The sequence below is a fragment of the Nylanderia fulva genome, unplaced genomic scaffold, assembly GCF_048542155.1.
Source record: "Nylanderia fulva isolate GAGA-0341 unplaced genomic scaffold, ASM4854215v1 Scaffold223, whole genome shotgun sequence".
Classification (NCBI taxonomy): domain Eukaryota; kingdom Metazoa; phylum Arthropoda; class Insecta; order Hymenoptera; family Formicidae; genus Nylanderia; species Nylanderia fulva.
Window position 1 is genome coordinate 114,153 of NW_028190288.1, and position 23,134 is coordinate 137,286.

The 23,134-nt window shown below is 35.4% G+C and overlaps 2 protein-coding genes and 1 long non-coding RNA gene across 3 annotated transcripts; 1 reads left to right on the forward strand and 2 right to left on the reverse strand.

The window, feature by feature from the left end:
- The first annotated feature begins 560 nt into the window (after positions 1 to 560).
- LOC114943182 (uncharacterized) lies at positions 561 to 3,350 on the forward strand. Its single transcript, XM_085482968.1, has 4 exons — positions 561 to 578; positions 835 to 1,006; positions 1,851 to 2,037; positions 3,262 to 3,350. Exons 2-4 carry the CDS (start codon positions 848 to 850, stop codon positions 3,348 to 3,350), a joined length of 435 nt encoding a protein of 144 aa, XP_085339094.1. The 5' UTR covers positions 561 to 578; positions 835 to 847.
- Positions 3,351 to 17,970: 14,620 nt separating this feature from the next.
- Positions 17,971 to 20,636, reverse strand: LOC146723170 (uncharacterized). Its single transcript, XM_085482966.1, has 4 exons — positions 19,959 to 20,636; positions 19,169 to 19,589; positions 18,299 to 18,366; positions 17,971 to 18,223 (listed from the first exon to the last, which is right to left on the reverse strand). The coding sequence occupies exons 1-3, from the start codon at positions 20,292 to 20,294 to the stop codon at positions 18,329 to 18,331; spliced, it is 795 nt and encodes a 264-aa protein (XP_085339092.1). The 5' UTR covers positions 20,295 to 20,636; the 3' UTR covers positions 17,971 to 18,223; positions 18,299 to 18,328.
- Positions 20,637 to 21,275: 639 nt separating this feature from the next.
- LOC146723171 (uncharacterized) lies at positions 21,276 to 21,567 on the reverse strand. The gene is made up of 2 exons (XR_014924709.1): positions 21,410 to 21,567; positions 21,276 to 21,337 (listed from the first exon to the last, which is right to left on the reverse strand). It is a non-coding gene; the product is annotated as an uncharacterized LOC146723171 (long non-coding RNA).
- Positions 21,568 to 23,134: the final 1,567 nt, after the last annotated feature.

A 23,134-nucleotide genomic window follows, 5' to 3' on the forward strand; every position in this document is an offset into this window, starting at 1 on the left:
ATATGAAGTTATATGAATAATTTATTTATACTAATTACAATTATATAACTTATAATTAAATATGTGCTTAAATCTATCTTACAATTAAAATATTGTATACATATATTGTATATTTTGTCTTATAGTCACTTAATTATGATATTTCAAAAAAATTTTCGCTAAATATTTGTTACATATATTAATTACAACTTATATTAATTATTTACAACTTATATTAATTACAACTAAACATTTATATATTTGCTAATATAAACTATTACAAAAAATTATTTTACAATTATTTATATTCCAATTGATTTTTGTTAAAAATATTTATATTATTTGTCTTAATAATAATATATTCTTATAAATATATATTCTTACTATATAATATTAAATTTTAGTTGCTATTTATATTTTTATTTTAAAATTGCGTGTGTACGTTACATTGAAATATTTTTTATTAAAAAATTCTAGGATAAAGCTACAAAGAAAATGGATAGCGAATCAGACATTTATCGTGAGTTGTGTGATAATCCAACATTATATGTTTCACCAAGAGAACTTTTCAAAGTTATGTTACCTAATGATGGTACAGTGTAAGTTTTAAAAATTTTTTAATATTTAATTTTTTATTCATAAATTACTTATTCTCACTATTTCAGTATTATCGTTAAATTTGTAAAATTCTGTCAGTTTAAGAATAAAACTATATAATAGTAGCATAAAATCATATAAATGTAATTGATGTATAAAAGATACATTTATTAAAAATTTTATTGAACTTTTAATTATTTTTTTATTTTTTTAATAAATATAAAATATTAATTGTTTATATATATATTTTTTTTTAAGGTGTTTTATCAGTATGGTGGAACAAATCGACAGTACAATTGCTGTTAAAACTAAAAATGGTGAAGTTCAACGTTGTCGAGTAATTTTGACAAATAATAAAGACTGGAAGGTTCAAGTTACTATATGGGGCAATAACATAAATCGAGTTATACATAACTTTAAAACATCATTTGTAAGTTTTTATCACAAAATTAAAATCATTTTATTACAAATGTTTACAACATAAATTAAGACATTATTTTATATATTTGTTATTACATAAAATATTAACTGTTCTTAAAAAATCTTTTTATAAATAATTATAAAATGTAAAAATCAACATAATTTATAAATAATCTTACAATAAAATAAATAATTAATTTTATGATGTCAATTCTATAAAAAATTGAGATAAAATTATTAATAAAAATATTCTATAAAAAATGTTTTTTTTCAATAAAAATCATTAATAATAAAAATTAATAACAAAACTAAATTTTAACATTTAGAAATAATGTTAATTTACTGTTAGTAAAATATTACAAATAAAAAAATCAATTTTATAATTTAAAAAAATTATTTACAATTGATCAATTAATTTTGATAACAAATTTTTTAATGTAAATTTATGTTTTTATCTTGAATATAAAAAACTCATATAGGAAAGTTTAAGTTTTATAATAAATAATGTAAAATGACTTTACAAAACACATTTTTTGTTAAAAAATCATTTTCTAATTATAAGTTATAAATATTGTAAAAGAAATTGACTTTTGTTAAATATTTATCTCATTATTTATTTCATTATAAATAATTTTAAAATGTATGTATGTATGTATACATAAAAACATTTCTTATTACAATATTTATAACTTATAATTTTAGAAAATTCTTTTTTAGTAAATATGTTTCAAAGTCATCTTACAACAATTGTTGCAAAATTTAAACTTTTCTATTGATGAACATTTTTAATAATAAATTTCATAATTAATAAGTATTTTATAAAATTAATAATTATATTTTTTATATGTATATAGGTGGTACATGTATCCGGAGCTTTTTCTCAAAAACGTTATTCTAAGAGTTTAGGAAATGTCCCTATGGATTTAACTATCAAAGATTATACAGTTGTGAATGTCATTGGAAAAATTCGAGAATATGAGGAAACTAAAATTTATGAACCAGTTACTATTCAAAACATTTTAAATTCTAAAACTCAATATGGTAATTATACATATACTCTTTATTTGAAATTATATACGTATATATACATACATGAAGTTTGAATTAATATATTTCCACCAAGTTTTTTATTAATTTTACGATATAAAATCAAGTTTTTTTTATTAATTTTACAATATAATAAAAATTTTTCTCATAAAAATAAATTAATAAAAATTAATTTTTGGCAATAAAGTAACTATTTAAATTTCATCTATACCTGATAGAATCCTTTCAATTTATACACATACACACACGCACACGCGCGCGCACACACACACACACGCACACGCACACGCACACGCACACGTACTTACGAGTATGCGCGCGCGCATACTCGTAAGTACGTGTGCGTGTGATTTATTTAGTTACACCCTGTATATATATATATATATATATATATATATATACTGGGTGTAACTAAATAAACATATATGACATATAATACCGAATTCTCTGGCCAATTTGGAAATCATTTTTCCTCAGCGAAAATGTTGAGAAGTCGATAATTTTCGAGTTAAAGCGATTGAAAAAAACGAGTTTCTCGCAAACTAAACTTTGTAGAGTTAAATGGTTAACATAATTATATTCTTCAGTTAATTTCAAGTGGAGTTTACTTTACTAAAATTTTAATTTAAAGCTTAGTTACAAAGATATATAATAATAAAAATTGGAAGTTTGTAAAAATTGATGACCTTTCTCGACATCTTCACTGAGGAAAAATCGTTTCCAAAGTGGCCAGAGAATCTGACACTATATGCCACATATATGTTATTTCATCTACACTCTGTATATATATACATAGACAAAAGTAAAAATATTTATATAATTTTAAGATTTTTTCATAATTTAAATTTCTTTCATTATTTTTAATTTTTTTTCCTATTTTTAAAACTTATTTTTTATTTCTTCTAAATATAAACATTTTATAATTTATTTTGAACTTGTTTTTTTATATTATATTTTATATTTTCAACAATTTTAATCAAAAAATTGTAAAACATTTTATATTTTGATTAATATACTTTAAATAATACGTTTTAATTTCAATAATTGTAGTGACTTTGGAGGCCTTTTTAAAATATGATTTTACTGAAGATACATTTGGTGAACGTGTACTCGTATACATTTCATCAGTAGGATTTGAAAAATACAGATTTGAAATACGATGTAAAGATCGCAACATTCTTGATAAATTTAAAATAAAAACAAAATTACAAATATCAGGTATTCTTATGGCTGACAGAATGCCTAATTTCTTGTTGATTGAGAATGTCTCAAATGTCAAAATTATACCGGGTACCATATCAGATTAAGATCTTGCGAAAGCAGCATTTCTCCCCAGAAAAAGAAAGTTCAATGATGATTCAGAAATGGTAAACTTTTTATTAAAAACAAAATAAAATAAAAATTTAAGCATTGGTCTAATCTATAACTTTTGAATATAATATAAAGTTTTATTTGAATAAAAATTAAACTAATTAATTTAATATTTTATTTATAGGATTAAATCAAAAGCTTTAACCTACAAAACATTATAAAATTGTTAAATTTGTAAGTATAGAAATTTTTTATTTTTAATAAACAAATTGATTTATTTTTATTTTTTATTCATATCTTTCTTTTTTTATTAAATATTATTTATTAAATATTTTGTTTTAAATTTTTTAATTAAAATATGATTTAACTTATGAAGTGTATAATTAAAATTTATAATCTAAAAGAAATATATTAAACAAAAAAGAATATTTAGAGTAAATATTATACATAAACAAAAGTAAAAATACTATATAACATTATTTTTTTTAAATTCATATATCACAATACATATAAATATAAATACTATATTTATTAAATATTTATTTATTAGTCTATAGTTATTTATTTATAAAGTTTGTAATTAAGAATTCTTAATAAAAATATTACTTTAATTTAGTAAAATAAAATTAAAATTAAAAATTTATTAATATTTATTTGTTTCTAAGTATCTTTTTTCCTTGATTTTTTCCAGGAAAGACAAATATTTTTTTTTCTTTAAATTATTTCTAAGGATTCTTTTTCTAGAAGAAAACATCAATTTTTAAAGTAAATAACTAAAAAAAATTAAAAATATTTTGTTTACAAAGAAATTTTGGAGCACCTTGTAGAAAATAATATAATTTTGTAAGTTACAGCAGCTTATTAATAATTATAACATTGATCATAATTATAGAATTAAATTTACACACACAAATATGTATATACACACACAAATACATACGCACGCATATACATACATGTGTACATACTCACGCAAATCACACATGTACACACACACGCACACACTAACATATGCACATACTTTACCTATACTACATACACATTATACACATGTATACATTATATACTTATTGATAATAATATTAAAATTTTAGTAATAATTTATGATCATAAATTTTAACCAATTTAGATATTTTATTCCTAATTAACAAAATATTTCAAAATTTTATTAATACAATTAATTTATTTTATAAAATAACAGGTTATAGCAGTTCAACATTTTAAATCAGATCAACCGAAAACCAAAAGGAATGGTAGAAACGCATCTTTATAATTTTATTATGAACAACAGTGAAATTATCATTCAAATTGCTGCCTGGAATGATTGAGCTTTTAAATATACATAATAACTTAAACAAAAGTAAGATATTTATATAATATTATAATAAAACATTTATAAATTAAAATAAATATTACATTAAAAACATTTATGTAATTATTTGTTATATTAATTAAAATCAATTATTAAATTTAAATTATTAATACAAAGTTTACCACTATTTATTGTGCCTATTAGCATTTATAAAATAATACTCTATGTAACAAAAAAAGCCGCGCCTAATTTCTTATTATAAATATTTTTAGAAATAAAGAATATAACGTAAAATTTGGACAAACATAATGTAAATATATAGGTATAGAGAAACTGTGTCATTATTTTCATTATTTTAATATATTAATGTGGAATAATATTATTAATTAAATTCTATATTATTAATTTTATTAATTACAATTAAAGTTATTCATATTTATTTGTTTTTAACTTTCTATTGTTTTTCAAGGAAAAACAAATATTTCTTTTTTCATCGTTTCTAAGGAAAAAAAAGACGCTAGCAAAAAACCGTAGAGCATTTCTTGTGTGTATCGACTCCAAGACGGTTGTGTAGTACATTCATTTTCTTTTTAACGTAAGTATTAAAGATTATTATGCTGAAAATATCAGTATCAAAATTAATAAATTCTACTTTCACAGAGCAAAATTTTGGTATAAAACTCAATGTTGAACATTATTTATATTATTAATAATTGTTAAAAAAGCATTTAATAATATAAACACATTAATATAGGTTTAACATGGCTTTAAAAGAAATAACAAATACCAATTTGTTTACAAAAAAAGAAATTTTGGAGGACATTATGGAAAACGATACGACTTTGTAAGTTATATTTTCTTAATGATTATGTATATTAATAATTAGTTATTATAAAGAAAATAAAAACTATAAAATTAAATTTACACACCTCGCGCGCACACAGCACATGCATACATAAACACACACACACACACACACACACACATACACGTACACTTAAATTTTCACATGTTGTAACGGCGTAGCCGTTACTAACGCCTCGCGGGCCGATCACCCGCCCGCCACTTGAGGCTATGGCGCCTAAGGCGCCCCTAAGCACAAAATCATAACTGATACACGGGTCACCCTACCCCAGGGGCGCCCCACTACAACCCCCAGAGGCGCCCCACTACGACGCCGGCGTTACCCCCACCACAGCCTCGAGGTAGAGTGGGGGAACCGCCGGCAGGGTATATAAGCCGGCTCGACGGATGAGCCGGCACCAGTCCTGTTCCGGACCTCCTAGCCAGGCAACGGGCTTCTCGTTGTTACGCCGGGTTTCTCGGTTTCTGGCCTCCTACCTTTAGTATCGGGCAACGGGTTTCTCGTTGTTACGCCGGGTTTCCCGGTTTCCGGTCTCTTCCTGCTATACACCGGGTGACGGGTTTCTCGTCATTACGCCGGGTTTCCCGGTTTCCGGTCTCTTCCTGCTACACGCCGGGCAACGGGTTTCTCGTTGTTACGCCGGGTTTCCCGGTTTCCGGTCTCTTCCTGCTACACGCCGGGCAACGGGTTTCTCGTTGTTACGCCGGGTTTCCCGGTTTCCGGTCTCTTCCTGCTATACACCGGGTGACGGGTTTCTCGTCATTACGCCGGGTTTCCCGGTTTCCGGTCTCTTCCTGCTACACGCCGGGCAACGGGTTTCTCGTTGTTACGCCGGGTTTCCCGGTTTCCGGTCTCTTCCTGCTACACGCCGGGCAACGGGTTTCTCGTTGTTACGCCGGGTTTCCCGGTTTCCGGTCTCTTCCTGCTACACGCCGGGCAACGGGTTTCTCGTTGTTACGCCGGGTTTCCCGGTTTCCGGTCTCTTCCTGCTACACGCCGGGCAACGGGTTTCTCGTTGTTACGCCGGGTTTCCCGGTTTCCGGTCTCTTCCTGCTACACGCCGGGCAACGGGTTTCTCGTTGTTACGCCGGGTTTCCCGGTTTCCGGTCTCTTCCTGCTACACGCCGGGCAACGGGTTTCTCGTTGTTACGCCGGGTTTCCCGGTTTCCGGTCTCTTCCTGTTACACGCCGGGCAACGGGTTTCTCGTTGTTACGCCGGGTTTCCCGGTTTCCGGTCTCTTCCTGCTACACGCCGGGCAACGGGTTTCTCGTTGTTACGCCGGGTTTCCCGGTTTCCGGTCTCTTCCTGCTATACACCGTATCTCTAAGTTATACCGGGTAATTTGTAAATCTTTTCCGGACACCGCTACAGGCTATACGCCTCCTTATTTTGTTTATACCGAGTAGTCAATAAGTTTCTCTATTTAGGGCTTTATGCCAACAAACATTTCGTTTATACCGGGTAGTCAATAAGTTTCTCTATTTAAGCTTTATGCCAACAATCATTTTGTTTACTTGTTTCTTTTTGAATAAACCAAAGTATTGTTAATAAGGAATAAGCGAGTCTGAATCTCCCCCTTCCTCCCGAATCCTGGAACCGGCGAGCCGATCCGCGGCGTCGGGAAAGGTGAACCGTTACATGGCGCCCGAACAGGGACCTGCCCAGTGGAGATCCCGACTCGCTTAAGCCTATCCAGATGCCCGCGTGGGTAAATCAATTATCAAAAACCGAAGCTATTGCCTTGGCCAAAAGACACGGAATCGATAGCCAAGGAACTTTAGACGAGGTCCGCCGACGCCTCCGCCGATTTGTCGGGCAAAACCCTGCGCTATTTCGAACTCACCTACCTGTGCCCACTATCAACGTCGAAATGGCCACCGGAAGCCCAACCAAAGACGAAGAAGCTACCACCCCGACACCTGTTGAACCAGCCAGGATCATGGACCAGATCCGAAAATGGGGGTGCCACTTCGAGGGCAAGGACCCCCTGGCATTCCTCGAGCGTACGGAAGAGCTGTGCCTGGGCTACGGCTACACCGACGCCCAGATGCTGTTAGGGCTACCCGAACTCTTACGGGGAGACGCCCTGCTGTGGTATCGCAACATCCGCGATACCATAGCCAGCTGGGCCGACTTTCGCCAAGCTGTCCGCCAGCAATACCTGCCAAGCGGGTATGAGAGACAGATGAAAAGGACGATCCAGGGACGTCAACAACGCCCTAAAGAGTCCTTCCAAAAGTACGCCACCGAGGTCCTGACCATGATGCGGCGCGCCGGGGGATATTCACCCCTAGACCAACTGGAACAGCTCTACGAAAACATGGATCCGGAGTACCAATTGTACATCCGTCGGGCGGACGTGCTCAGCGTCGGGGATCTGAGCATCCGAGCCACCGAATACAAAGAGGCCGACCGCCGAAGACAGGAACGACGAAGGGACGTGCCGCAAAGCCACACCCCGGTTGTAGCTTCCGCGGTCTACAGTCGGGAGGAATGTTGCTGGAGGTGCAAGCAACGAGGACATACACGCCTGCACTGCCAGCGACCTCCGAAGAAATTCTGCTCGAGATGTGGCAAGGACGGGGTCCTCACCCGTGACTGCCACCCCCCGACGGGAAACGGGGTGCGGGCCGGAGACGTCGCGGCCGTCGTCCAGCCCAACTCGGCCTAAAATACAACCCGAGACCGCACCTCCGGATCCAGATCGCCGGACAACATTTGTGGGGCCTCCTCGATTCCGGCTCAGAAATCTCATTCGTAAACGCTGAAACGGCCCGCCGAATCAACCGCACACCGTCTAGCCCAGATCTCAAGGCAGCCCAGATACGCCTGGCCGACGGGACGCAAGTCCCCATTGCCGAGACCATCGAAGCAACGGTCAGGTTACGAGGAAAATCGTACCGCCACCGCTTCTCCGTACTACCACAACTAGACAACGCCGTACTAATAGGCATAGACCTCTGGGCGAAATTAGGAGTCGAGCTGCGCCCGCCGCCCAGACCTGTCACCGAGACAACAACCAAAGATGGAATCGCGACAGCCAGTATCAGCCCAGGAACTACCAGCGAGGCGCTAAGGCTACAGGCCTTTCTAAATAACGAACTTCCAAAGTTCGAATCGGTCCGCGGCCCGACCGACAAAGCCACACACCAAATTCGGCTAAAACCGGGGCCGCCCATTAAACAACGATATCGGCCCCGTAATCCGGCCATGCAAGCCGTGATCGACCAAGAGGTCCAAAAGATGGAAGCCGAAGGAGTCATCGAGCCCTCCACCAGCGCCTGGAGCTCTCCGATAGTGCTGGCAAAGAAGAAAGACGGGACCTACCGATTTTGTATAGACTTCCGCCGATTAAACGCGGCCTCAGAAAAAGATGCATACCCGCTGCCTCACATTGCCGCCACCTTAGATAAGCTACGAGGCGCACACTACTTGTCCACGTTGGACCTACGCAGCGGGTATTGGCAAGTGCCACTAACTCCGGAGAGCCGCCCCGCAACCGCCTTCACGGTGCCAGGGAGAGGGCTGATGCAGTTCCGCGTCATGCCATTCGGACTGCATTCAGCACCGGCCACCTTCCAACGGCTGCTCGACACCGTGCTAGGACCCGAGTTAGAACCCCACGTCCTCGTCTACTTGGACGACATAGTTGTCGCGTCCCGTACTTTCGAGGAGCACCTAGGCCACTTGGCCGAAGTCTTTCGCCGCCTCCGTGACGCCCGACTCCGCCTCAACCCAGAAAAGTGTCACTTCTGCCGGCCAAGTCTTCGGTACCTCGGACACGTTATCGATCGGCACGGAATCCGGACGGACCCAGAAAAAGTGCGAGCCATTACCGATTGGCCTGCCCCCACGACCCTCCGCAGGGTTCGGCAATTTCTGGGGGTAGCGTCATGGTACCGCCGATTCATCGCTGACTTCTCCACTATCGCCGCCCCTCTCACTCGACTCACTAAAAAGAGAGCGCGCTGGACCTGGGCAAAAGAAGAAGAAACCGCGTTCCGGAAACTAAAACAGGCCTTAACCACCGCACCTGTCCTCGCCTGTCCAGATTTTGCGCGACCATTTCTACTACAAACCGACGCCAGCGCCCACGGGTTAGGGGCCGTATTAACCCAACACCTCGGCGAAGGAGAGCGGGTTATCGCGTACGCCAGCCGGACCCTCAACGCAGCCGAGAAGAATTATAGCGCTACCGAACTAGAGTGCTTGGCTGTCGTGTGGGGTATACGCCGGATGCGGGATTACCTCGAGGGCTACCGATTCACCGTCGTGACCGACCACCAAGCTTTAAAGTGGTTACAACACATCGAGGCCCCTACCGGACGACTAGCCCGCTGGATGTTCGAATTACAACAACATGAGTTCGACATCCAGTACCGGCGCGGGACACTTAACCAGGTGGCAGATGCCCTCTCCCGCCTTCCGGAAGCTTTGGCGGTGACCCGGCCGAAATGCCGGTGGTACCACCGTAAACTAGCCGAAGTACGGAGACATCCGACCGATCACCCGGACTATAAAATCCAGGATCAACGATTGTACAGGAATGTACTCCACGATCTGGACTTCCGGGAAACACCAGCCGAAGAGCAATGGAAGCAGTGCGTGCCTACAGACCAACGACCCGCCCTGCTTCAGCGAATGCACGACGACCCGGCCGCCGGGCACCTAGGCATTTCCAAAACATTGGCTCGGGTGGCCCAGCTATATTACTGGCCCGGCATGTTTCGGGAAATTGCCCGGTATGTCCGAGGGTGCGCTAATTGTGCGCGGCACAAGGCCAGTCAACAACGACCGGCTGGTCGGATGATGGCCACCTCTGTCCGCGCACCATGGGAACAAGCCGCCGTAGACCTGATCGGTCCCCTGCCTCGATCCACTAGCGGCCATACCTGGCTATTAACCATACAAGACCGGTTCAGTAAGTGGATCGAAATGGTCCCGCTTAGAAAAGCCACCGCCGTAGCCGTAGCCCGAGCACTCACCGACCGCCTGATTAACCGGCACGGGTGTCCGGTCGCCCTGGTATCCGATAACGGGACTCAGTTCGTCGCGCAACGCATTAAGGCCTTGCTAGCTTCCTACGGGATACAACATCGGACATCCCCCGTGTACACTCCGCAATGCAATCCGGTAGAGCGAGCGAACCGTACGGTTAAAACAATGATCAGCCAGTACGTAGGCCGGCGGCACAAAGACTGGGACGAGCGAATCCCCGCCTTACAGTTCGCCATCAACACCGCCCGACATGAGGCCACCGGATACACTCCGGCCTACATCCTGCATGGCCGAGAGCTCGCCCGCCCACATCCAGAGGATCGACCAGGAACCGCACCAGCACCAGGACCAAGCACCCGCCAGACCCAGTTGGAGGACGCCTACAAGGTGGTCCGAATCCACCTCGCCCGGGCCTTCCAGCGGCAAGAGAAGCCGTACAACCTGCGGCGACGAGACTGGCGACCGCAGCTGGGCGAACGCGTCTGGAAACGCGACCGCCCCCTGTCCAGCAAGGCCAACGCGTTCAACGCCAAGCTGGCCCCGAAGTACAGCGGACCGATGACTGTCCGGAGGATCGTATCCCCCGTAATCGTTGACCTCAAGGACGCCCGAGGACGATGGCACCGCCACATCCATGTGCAGGACCTCAAGGCGGCATCCGAGGAAGAGGACGAGGAAACCATCGGGGCGTAGGACAGGACCAGCCGCCGTGATTCCTCCAGCGCCATACCGCCCACGCCACTCGGAAGTTCCGAGCCACTTTCCCTACTGGACGGTGGATGATACGGTTCGACCGTTTCGGCCGATCACGTACGGTCCACCGTCTAGGGAGGGGGTAGTGTAACGGCGTAGCCGTTACTAACGCCTCGCGGGCCGATCACCCGCCCGCCACTTGAGGCTATGGCGCCTAAGGCGCCCCTAAGCACAAAATCATAACTGATACACGGGTCACCCTACCCCAGGGGCGCCCCACTACAACCCCCAGAGGCGCCCCACTACGACGCCGGCGTTACCCCCACCACAGCCTCGAGGTAGAGTGGGGGAACCGCCGGCAGGGTATATAAGCCGGCTCGACGGATGAGCCGGCACCAGTCCTGTTCCGGACCTCCTAGCCAGGCAACGGGCTTCTCGTTGTTACGCCGGGTTTCTCGGTTTCTGGCCTCCTACCTTTAGTATCGGGCAACGGGTTTCTCGTTGTTACGCCGGGTTTCCCGGTTTCCGGTCTCTTCCTGCTATACACCGGGTGACGGGTTTCTCGTCATTACGCCGGGTTTCCCGGTTTCCGGTCTCTTCCTGCTACACGCCGGGCAACGGGTTTCTCGTTGTTACGCCGGGTTTCCCGGTTTCCGGTCTCTTCCTGCTACACGCCGGGCAACGGGTTTCTCGTTGTTACGCCGGGTTTCCCGGTTTCCGGTCTCTTCCTGCTATACACCGGGTGACGGGTTTCTCGTCATTACGCCGGGTTTCCCGGTTTCCGGTCTCTTCCTGCTACACGCCGGGCAACGGGTTTCTCGTTGTTACGCCGGGTTTCCCGGTTTCCGGTCTCTTCCTGCTACACGCCGGGCAACGGGTTTCTCGTTGTTACGCCGGGTTTCCCGGTTTCCGGTCTCTTCCTGCTACACGCCGGGCAACGGGTTTCTCGTTGTTACGCCGGGTTTCCCGGTTTCCGGTCTCTTCCTGCTACACGCCGGGCAACGGGTTTCTCGTTGTTACGCCGGGTTTCCCGGTTTCCGGTCTCTTCCTGCTACACGCCGGGCAACGGGTTTCTCGTTGTTACGCCGGGTTTCCCGGTTTCCGGTCTCTTCCTGCTACACGCCGGGCAACGGGTTTCTCGTTGTTACGCCGGGTTTCCCGGTTTCCGGTCTCTTCCTGTTACACGCCGGGCAACGGGTTTCTCGTTGTTACGCCGGGTTTCCCGGTTTCCGGTCTCTTCCTGCTACACGCCGGGCAACGGGTTTCTCGTTGTTACGCCGGGTTTCCCGGTTTCCGGTCTCTTCCTGCTATACACCGTATCTCTAAGTTATACCGGGTAATTTGTAAATCTTTTCCGGACACCGCTACAGGCTATACGCCTCCTTATTTTGTTTATACCGAGTAGTCAATAAGTTTCTCTATTTAGGGCTTTATGCCAACAAACATTTCGTTTATACCGGGTAGTCAATAAGTTTCTCTATTTAAGCTTTATGCCAACAATCATTTTGTTTACTTGTTTCTTTTTGAATAAACCAAAGTATTGTTAATAAGGAATAAGCGAGTCTGAATCTCCCCCTTCCTCCCGAATCCTGGAACCGGCGAGCCGATCCGCGGCGTCGGGAAAGGTGAACCGTTACAATGTAACATACACATTATACATTTAAATATACATAGATGCAGATACACACAAATATACAAACGCATACGCACAAAAACACATATACATATACACATTATATATTTATTTACAATTATAGTTTTATATTAAATAATTTTAGCAATAATTTATAATTTTAAATTTTAATTATATTAGATATTTTAATTTTAATCAAACATTTCCTTATTTCAATCAAATAAATTCTTTCATTATAGTGAAATAACTGGCTACGTCAGTTCAATATTTCAAATTAAATCAACCACAAGAAATGGCAAAACAACGCATCTTTTTAATTTTATTATGAACAACGGTGAAATTACCATTCAAATTGCTGCCTGGAATGATTTAGCTTTTAAATATGCAGACATAATAACTCAAACAGAACAAGTAAGATATTTTTATATTTATATAGTATTAAAATAAGATTTTTTATATATTATTATTTATATAACATTACATTTTAATATATTTATATAATATTATTTATCATATTAATTAAAACAAATTCTTAAATTGTATAGGTTTATTCTCTACAAAAAGTGGTACCTAAAATCCCTTTGAGGAAAGAATATTTACATAATGCTTCATTTCCATACGAATTATTAATCCGAAGTTTCACTATTGTCGTTCCTATTGGCATTTATAAAATACCAAAAGAAATTGAAACAATTTCTTTGATTAAAATGCAAAATGCCAGAACCAAAAGTGGTTTAATAATAGGTAATTTAATATTATAATCTCTCTTATATGTTAATCAATATATTTAAATTTAAAACTTTTTGATTATCCAAAATCAAATTTTGATTTTTAATTGTAAATTTAATAATAATAATCAAATATAACAATATCAAACATAATAACAATAATCAAATATAACAATTTAACGATATCAAATAATAACAATAATCAAACATAACAACAATTATCAAATATAATTAAATATACTCAGTAAACACAAAGTAACTGTAACATAACATATATATTAAAAAGTCCGTTTTAATAAGATAACAGTTACGTGACATGCTCTGTTATATAACAGTTACATTATAGGAACAGACATTTTAATATATATTATGTTATTATTATTTTGTGTTTACTAACATAATCACAAAAGAATTTAATTTAAGTTTTAGTAGAATATGCTTCTTTTATTTCAACTATCAATTCTGAAACATTCTGTATATTTGTTTTCATTAAAATTCCTAATTATATGAATTAATTATTATCTAAAATATTTTAATTTTCTTTTCAGAAATGAAACATCATATAAAAATGATTTTTGAAAAATCATCTAATAATCATTTTTACATTGGAGCGATTACAGATGGTTATTATAAACTGTCTGTTTTAATAACATGTAATGGAGAATTTGAAGATAATTTCACTTACGGCTCACCAATTAAAGTAATAGGAAAAATGCAAGTACCTGAAAATAAACCTCCATATCTTTCAGTTTTTCGTCAGTGGAAAATGTGCAATTAATTGACGGCGAAAAAATGTCATTTTTGCAAACCTTAAAAGGATATCATCCTATTCCATAAATTTTAACAAAATTATTTTCTTTACGAAGAGACAATTTGATTTTAAAAATACAAATATTTTACATATTTAAAGTAATAAATAACATATTTTAAATACTTTAAATATTTAGCATTATTATACGTATTATTATATGTATTTTATATTAAATATTTAATATTACTATGTTTTACTTTCTCGTTCTCATTAGCAAATAATATATATATATATATATATATATATATATATATGTATATATATATTGATAAAATGTTACAAATAAAATTCAGAAAAAGAATAAATAAATGATCTTCAATTAAATAATTATCTCCATAATTTTATCTTATTCAAATTCTGAATTTCTTTCTAGCTAATATGCGACTATAAAAAGTTATTCATTATATTATATTATACTTATATTTTTCAGAGTATCAATAATACAGTCATAAAATATAATTTCTTTCTTTACTTGAATAATGACATAATATGTTATTTCGCTATAATAAAAAAAATTATTTTATTAAAATAAAGAAATGTTTAATTAAATAAAATTAAAATATATAAATTAATAAAAATTTAAAATTATAAGTTATTGCTAAAATTATAATTTTACTGTAAATATAAAATTATAAAAACTATCAATATTGGTAACATTTAAAAGACGTATTTTTTGTATTTTACATTCTAAATTGTAGTTAAAATTATATATATAATAATTCTACTTAATTATTTTAGTTGTAATTACGTATAATCAAATTAAATAAATAGTAAATAAATGTGAATAATTATGTGTGTAAAATATGATGTATTTATTGATAAAATGCTACAAATCTTTGATAAAAAAATTCCAAAAAATATATAATTAATTTTTAATTAAATAATTATTTATCACACGCGCGTACTTACGCACGCGCACACAAACACACACAAACACATATACACAGACATACACACACATGTACACACATGCACACACATGCACATACACATGTACGTACACACGCACACTCGCACGCACGCACGCACAGTATAAAATTAAAATATCTATACTGATTCAAATTTTAAGTTATAAATTATTGCTAAAATTATTGATTAAATTATGCTAAAGTCATAAAATTATTATGAATTATTATAAAATTATAAAAAAATGTCAATATTTTAAATATTTTTTTAAATACTAAAAGATTATCATTTTCTGCATTGTTTTTACGTTCTTATTTGTAGTTAAGATTATATAATATCTTATTTGTAGTTAAGATTATATAATAATTATAGTTATAGTTAATTATTTTTAATTCAAAATTGCAAGCTGTCAAACGAACATTGCATCGCTCATCGTCGCGCACTTCACGTCAACTTGCGTCGCGAGATCGATCGCGTCGCCACGACCAATCACGATCGGAATAAAGCGGCAACAATGGGATCGCGATTTTCGGCAAACTTCCTGGTATCACAGAGATTTTACTGTAGGGACTAGCACGTAGCGCGCGCTGACGCGCGCGCCATCTTCAAACTTTAATTAATTAATTACCTAAATACTAAATTAATTAAGTACAATATTTCGGTTTGTAAACTTCTCAATTTCTGCTTTGTTTTTAAATATTAAAAACCGACAATTATCACCGCGCGGTTTATACAGCGCTAACTATATTTCAATTTCTTTAAATAGTTATATAATTTTGAAATTCAATTAAGCACAATTTCTCTTAATGTTCTTAATGTCCTTTTAATGTTCTTTTAATGTATTTTATTAATTAAAATAAAAATCGTCGTTTATAATTAAAATACTGTAAAATTTATTAAATGTGTACTTTTTATAATAATTTTATAAAATGGTATAAATATTATCCTTTAATTTAAAAAAATTAAATATATATAATACAATATAAATAGGCTATAAGAAAAAAATAAAAATTGTTTAGTTAGTTTTCATTTTCACTTCAAATACGATTAAAAGAACAAAATAATTTCTAATCTTTAATTAAAATAATTTAATTATTAATCTTTAATTAAATAATAATCGTTAATTAAATTAAATATTTGAAATAAAAATCTTTTAAATTTTTATTTGTTTTATTATTTTTTATTATTATTATAACATAATCATATGTCACATATTTATTTGTTATCTTTTATTAATCTAGTATTTCTTTATAAACATAGTTTTTGATTTTTTTAGTCACATTATTATCTTTTAAATAAATTTTCAACGAATCCCAAGAACGAACTCGTGAAAATGCGACATGCAGTTGTCCATGACTGAAAATATCTTTTCGAAGATCTATTGCAATTTTATCGAAAGTCTGTCCTTGTGATTTATTTATGGTCATAGCAAATGCTAATTTCACTGGAAATTGTCTTCTTCTAAATGTAAATGGATATATATTTTCGCAATACAGAATGATACGATTAATAAAAACAATTTCTCCAATTTTATTACCTGTTAAAATTTCACAACGCAATAAATTATTATCTAAATCTAAAATCAGTAATCTTGTACCATTACATAAACCTTCATTAATACTAAGATTTCTAATAAGCATGACAATAGTGTATTTTCTTAAACGTAATTTATAAGGTGGAAGACACAATGGATTTAAAGAATTGAGATATTCTATTGGAATTATTTCATGTATATCTTGATTATCTCCAGTCGTTTCAAGAGTATCTATACTTGTATAAATTCTCTCTGTTGTTTCGTCCAATAAATTTACTACCTTTTCGTTTATTTCATCAACATCAACATCAACATTCCTTGCAGATAATATAACGTAATTAGTCATAGTTTTATATTGTTTATGTTTTATAATATCTCCGTACATATCTTTAACCGAGATCAATATCCGAATTTGCGTTTGCTACACATTTTTCTGGAATATGAATATTATCTGAATGGTCATTTAAAGAACCATTACCTAAATTTAATAAAAATTGTGTAAACATGTTTTTCCTGTGATAAAGTTCTCATATTTTGTGTCAATGAAAATATTTTAAATTGTTTCCATAAACTAATAAATTTTATCGATAAATTTATAATTTCACAAAGCGTAGCCTTTTCTTTTACAGGTAATAATTGTCTAAAATCTCCACCAAGAAGAACAATTTTACCACCAAAATATAAATCATTTTGCATTATATCACGTAATGTTCGATCTATTATTTCTAATACATAACGAGGTGCCATAGGAGCTTCGTCTATAATAAAAACATCTACAAGTTTTAACTTTTCAGCCTCTTTAGATTGAATTTTAATATTTGATATAGAATCAGCAAAAAGAGGAACAGGTAACCCAAAAACTTTGTGTATTGTTCTTCCATTTGGAAGTAATGTTGCAGTAATACCAGTAAATGCCATCGTACTAACTATTTTTTCACTATTTTTAAGTAAGTAATATAAGGTTGTATAAATGAATGTTTTACCAGAACCACCTGGACCATCGATATAAAAATAATTATTTATAAAAACAGTTAATCTCGGCTCGAATTATTGTGTTACAATAAAAATAAAATCTCAACGGCAATCGGAGCCTGTGCGGACGACATGCACAAAATTAATAAATTAAAATGAGATCTCAAATCAAACTCATTTATTAAATTCTAAACGTTTCGACCCACTTCGGGTCTTCTTCAGTAGCTGCAAAATACAAAGAAACAAAAATAAAAGATAATCGGTACAAACAGAAAATTATAAAACTCATATACATACAATCCGCAAATAAATTAAATATCATTCTCCTCCCTATTCAAACCGTCCGGCCGTCGGAACGTCTCCCTAACGGTGACCATCGTCAGGAAGGAAGCAGAGCAGTGACTCCCTTACCAACACTAATCAACATAGTATAGATTAAACGTAGAAAAATCCACAAAAATTAAAAATTAAAAACCGGGAAGTACACTCACCCCGACAGTAAAAACAGAGAGAAGACGATGCTACACGTGACACATCACTCTAACGACTGTGCGGTATTCTACCTCGACCCAGTCGATACATATATACGCAAAAAACAAATATAAAAATATAAAAATAAAATATGAAAATAAAAATAAAAACAACTAAAACTTATCAGCACTCATGTCAAAGGTCTAATAAAAAAACCGGCTATGTATAATCACAAAGCTAGATTTTGGTAAATTTTTCTATTAACAGATCAAAATTCTCGTTTAATTTATCAGTGTCGCTATGTAAATTTAAACTATTCCTCTGCCGTTTTATGTGGATCATTTCGGATATCAAACGTTTACCTAAAAAAGGCTCCTCGTCTAAAACTTTTACATCCTCCCAATTAAATTCATGGTTCAATAATCTATGTTCCGATATGACTGATAATTGTGACGCGTTTCTTTTTATGTTGTTGCGATGTTCTTTCATCCTAGTTTTCAACAATCTACCCGTCTGCCCTACGTACGACGCATCACAATCCATACAATCAATTTTATAAACTACATTGTTATGGAGTTCCCTTGGTAACTTATCCTTGTGTACTTTAATAAATTTACGGAGACTGTTAATTGCTGTATAGGATGGAATGACATCCAAATCACGTGTAATGTCCTCAATTCTCTTCGATACATTATTAATATACGGAATATTAAAGTACGAAACTTTTTTCTGCGTAAGGATCTTGTCATTGCATATATTTGCTCTATTGTTATGCAACTTATTATTGCAGCGGAAGAACAACTTTTTTAACCGCGCTTGTAATGTTTGAAATATCAAATTGAGAGGATAATTATTAGACAAAAGAACTCCAATCATAGACTCAAAGTTACCTTTATGGAATTTCGGATGAGATAGCCAAAAAACTCTATCAATGAGGCTGATAATGGTGCCTTTTTTATGACAGAGAGGATGCTGCGATTCAAAATTTAAATATCTGCCTGAATACGTCGGCTTATGAAACAAATCAAACTCAATGCTCCCATTATTTATAATAATGGTGACGTCTAAAAAATTCAATCGGTTGTCAACCCCCTCCTCCATGGTGAACTGCAATCTAGGATGGAAAGAATTGAAAGTGTTTAAAACAATTTTAAGCATGGAGGGTGGGGCCGCCAACGCGATATCGTCAACATATCTAAAATAAAATGGAAATGACATTGGAATCGCAGCAATCGCTCTACTCTCCAAATCTTGCAACGTGATATTCGCAATGATTGGTGAGAGGGGGGAACCCATAGGCGTGCCAAAAGTCTGTTGATAACATACATTATTAAAGATAAAATAAGTCGAATTCATAATAAAACGAATTGCCAATAAAAATTCATCTCGTGGAATAATACACTCTTTTTCAATATACCCCCATCTGTTAATTAAACTATCAATAGCCATATCCAATGGTACATTGGTGAACAATGATGCAACATCTAGTGAAACTAGCTTCACATCACTATCCACACATAAACCATTTAATTTGTTCACTAATTGGAAACTATCAGAAATAGCCGAATCAGGTTTCGGAATTGCCTTATATATTATCTTATGTAAAAATTTTGCCAAGTAATAAAGAGGTGTATTCCTAGATGACACGATGACACGTAAAGGGCAATTCGGTTTATGCACCTTCGGCAGACCATACGCTCTCGGTAGAACCCCGTCCGTGCAGTTCAGGGATTTATATGTTGTTGAAGAAATGTAATTCTTCATTTTCCATCTCATTAAAATTCCGTGTAATTGATTAATTAGGTTCCTAGTCGGATCTTTTTTAACAACAGTATAAGTATCCCGGTCAGCCAGCAAATCACACATTTTGTCCATGTACATATCTCTGTTCATCGCAACCGTGATGTTACCTTTATCCGCCTTCATAAATAAAATATCGGGATTGTCTTGGATGAATTTACCCGTCAATTTGTAAGCCTTACAAAAACTATTTTTTGTGTGAGCTTTTTCAGACATGGAAATATGGAATTTATTTATTATGGGAAAGGCTCTATTTCTGACTGCAGATCGTTTTTCCACAGGGAGTTTAAAAATATTTTGTTCTACATTCTTCAACAACTCTATGGTGGTTTTATCTTTGTCAAATACTGGCAGACAGAAGTTCTCTCCTAACCGCAACAAATCTCGAATTTCAACCGGTATCGATACGGATGATAAATTTAAAAACCATTTATCTCTTTTGTCAGCAACATCAGGATTTAAAGAAACAAAGGAAGTCGGGTTCAAGGAAACGCTGAGAGACTGAGACGGCCCTGACTCACATGGCCTTGAAGAAAATTCTTTCGTACATGTGTAATAATATTGGATAGGACGAATATTTCTATTATTGAATTTATTTTGTTTATCTAAGAGCCATCTAAATTTATCATCCAGTCGAACCCGTTCCTTATTATAAAAATAATGTAATGATCTGCTTTGCTCACCGAAAAACCCATCGCAATAACACACTGGGAGATCTATCATGATGTAACGAACGATTTCATAAATATCTAATCTAACTTTGTGCCTCTGTCTATGAGCATCATAAATTTCATTTCTTAAAATGTCTTTAATAGTACGTTTAAAAATAAATTTGTGTTTCAATGCAGACTTATAATGATATAAATTATTAACATAACGAGAAAGAAATATAAGATGAGACGGTGTAACATTCTCATTTAAACAATCTTTTAAAAATTTGATTCGCAAGTTTAATCTAATCAGGCTTTTGTTTAATTTAATCCAATCCTTCAAATGTTTGACAGCGCTCCAATTGAAACTGTGTCCAACAAATTGGAAGAAATTCCTCAACGGACGCATTATTACAGCCAGCGTAAATTCAATATAAAAACAGTTAATCTCGGCTCGAATTATTGTGTTACAATAAAAATAAAATCTCAACGGCAATCGGAGCCTGTGCGGACGACATGCACAAAATTAATAAATTAAAATGAGATCTCAAATCAAACTCATTTATTAAATTCTAAACGTTTCGACCCACTTCGGGTCTTCTTCAGTAGCTGCAAAATACAAAGAAACAAAAATAAAAGATAATCGGTACAAACAGAAAATTATAAAACTCATATACATACAATCCGCAAATAAATTAAATATCATTCTCCTCCCTATTCAAACCGTCCGGCCGTCGGAGCGTCTCCCTAACGGTGACCATCGTCAGGAAGGAAGCAGAGCAGTGACTCCCTTACCAACACTAATCAACATAGTATAGATTAAACGTAGAAAAATCCACAAAAATTAAAATCGTCACAATTATCAGTCATATCGGAACATAGATTATTGAACCATGAATTTAATTGGGAGGATGTAAAAGTTTTAGACGAGGAGCCTTTTTTAGGTAAACGTTTGATATCCGAAATGATCCACATAAAACGGCAGAGGAATAGTTTAAATTTACATAGCGACACTGATAAATTAAACGAGAATTTTGATCTGTTAATAGAAAAATTTACCAAAATCTAGCTTTGTGATTATACATAGCCGGTTTTTTTATTAGACCTTTGACATGAGTGCTGATAAGTTTTAGTTGTTTTTATTTTTATTTTCATATTTTATTTTTATATTTTTATATTTGTTTTTTGCGTATATATGTATCGACTGTGTCGAGGTAGAATACCGCACAGTCGTTAGAGTGATGTGTCACGTGTAGCATCGTCTTCTCTCTGTTTTTACTGTCGGGGTGAGTGTACTTCCCGGTTTTTAATTTTTAATTTTTGTGGATTTTTCTACGTTTAATCTATACTATGTTGTTTAGTTTTGGTAAGGGAGTCACTGCTCTGCTTCCTTCCTGACGATGGTCACCGTTAGGGAGACGCTCCGACGGCCGGACGGTTTGAATAGGGAGGAGAATGATATTTAATTTATTTGCGGATTGTATGTATATGAGTTTTATAATTTTCTGTTTGTACCGATTATCTTTTATTTTTGTTTCTTTGTATTTTGCAGCTACTGAAGAAGACCCGAAGTGGGTCGAAACGTTTAGAATTTAATAAATGAGTTTGATTTGAGATCTCATTTTAATTTATTAATTTTGTGCATGTCGTCCGCACAGGCTCCGATTGCCGTTGAGATTTTATTTTTAAAATAATTATTGTTATTGTTATTTGTTATTGTTGCTTCTAAAATAGTATCAACAATTTCTTTTTGTTCTATATTTAATTGTTCATATTGTTGCATACCTATCGATGTATCTTCCTCAATTTGTTCTTCATTATTTATTTCTTGTTCAATAATTTCTTGTTCTAATTCAGGAAAATTAGCAATATTCGAACCTTCCATTTGAAGCACATTAGTAATATAATTATAAACTTTCTTTATTCCTATTATAGGTCCAAATCTTCTTGCATAATCTTCCGACATATCTATTTTAAACTTATCCCATAATTTCTTTGGATGAACTGGTTGGCAATGAATCAAAATTCGTACAAATAAATTACGAAGTCGTCTTGGCATCATCCAAATTTTCGCTTCATTCATTGCACGATACCATTCCTCATCATCTTCTATGAGTTCTAATGCTAAACATGCGGCAGTAAAAGTTTGATGTGTTTCGTTATTAACTGTTCTTAATTCTTGAAAACTTGTAGCTCCTTTAACATGTAATAAAAGTATACGTAAATGAAACAATTCTATCTGAGATGGGCTGACGGAATACATACGACCAATTAAAGTATCTTTGACGTTTCTCCCAGCGATTAATAATTTTGCCACTAATTTTTATTTTTTTAAATACATAATGACATGGAATATCACTGTATAAATATTGTTTTGCTTCTTCATCTCGAACATTTAACTCAAAA

What these genes read in the sequence shown, in the direction of transcription:
- LOC114943182 (XM_085482968.1), top strand. Translation starts at nt 848, where the DNA reads ATGGTGGAACAAATCGACAGTACAATTGCTGTTAAAACTAAAAATGGT. An exon ending in ATAACTTTAAAACATCATTT is followed by an intron (nt 1,007 to 1,850) that starts GTAAGTTTTTAT and finishes ATATGTATATAG; the next exon opens with GTGGTACATGTATCCGGAGC. An exon ending in AAATTCTAAAACTCAATATG is followed by an intron (nt 2,038 to 3,261) that starts GTAATTATACAT and finishes TACAAATATCAG; the next exon opens with GTATTCTTATGGCTGACAGA.
- LOC146723170 (XM_085482966.1), bottom strand. Translation starts at nt 20,294, where the DNA reads ATGTCTGAAAAAGCTCACACAAAAAATAGTTTTTGTAAGGCTTACAAA. An exon ending in GAGCGTATGGTCTGCCGAAG is followed by an intron (nt 19,590 to 19,958) that starts GTGCATAAACCG and finishes TGTTATCAACAG; the next exon opens with ACTTTTGGCACGCCTATGGG. An exon ending in TCATCCGAAATTCCATAAAG is followed by an intron (nt 18,367 to 19,168) that starts GTAACTTTGAGT and finishes GGGTCGAGGTAG; the next exon opens with AATACCGCACAGTCGTTAGA.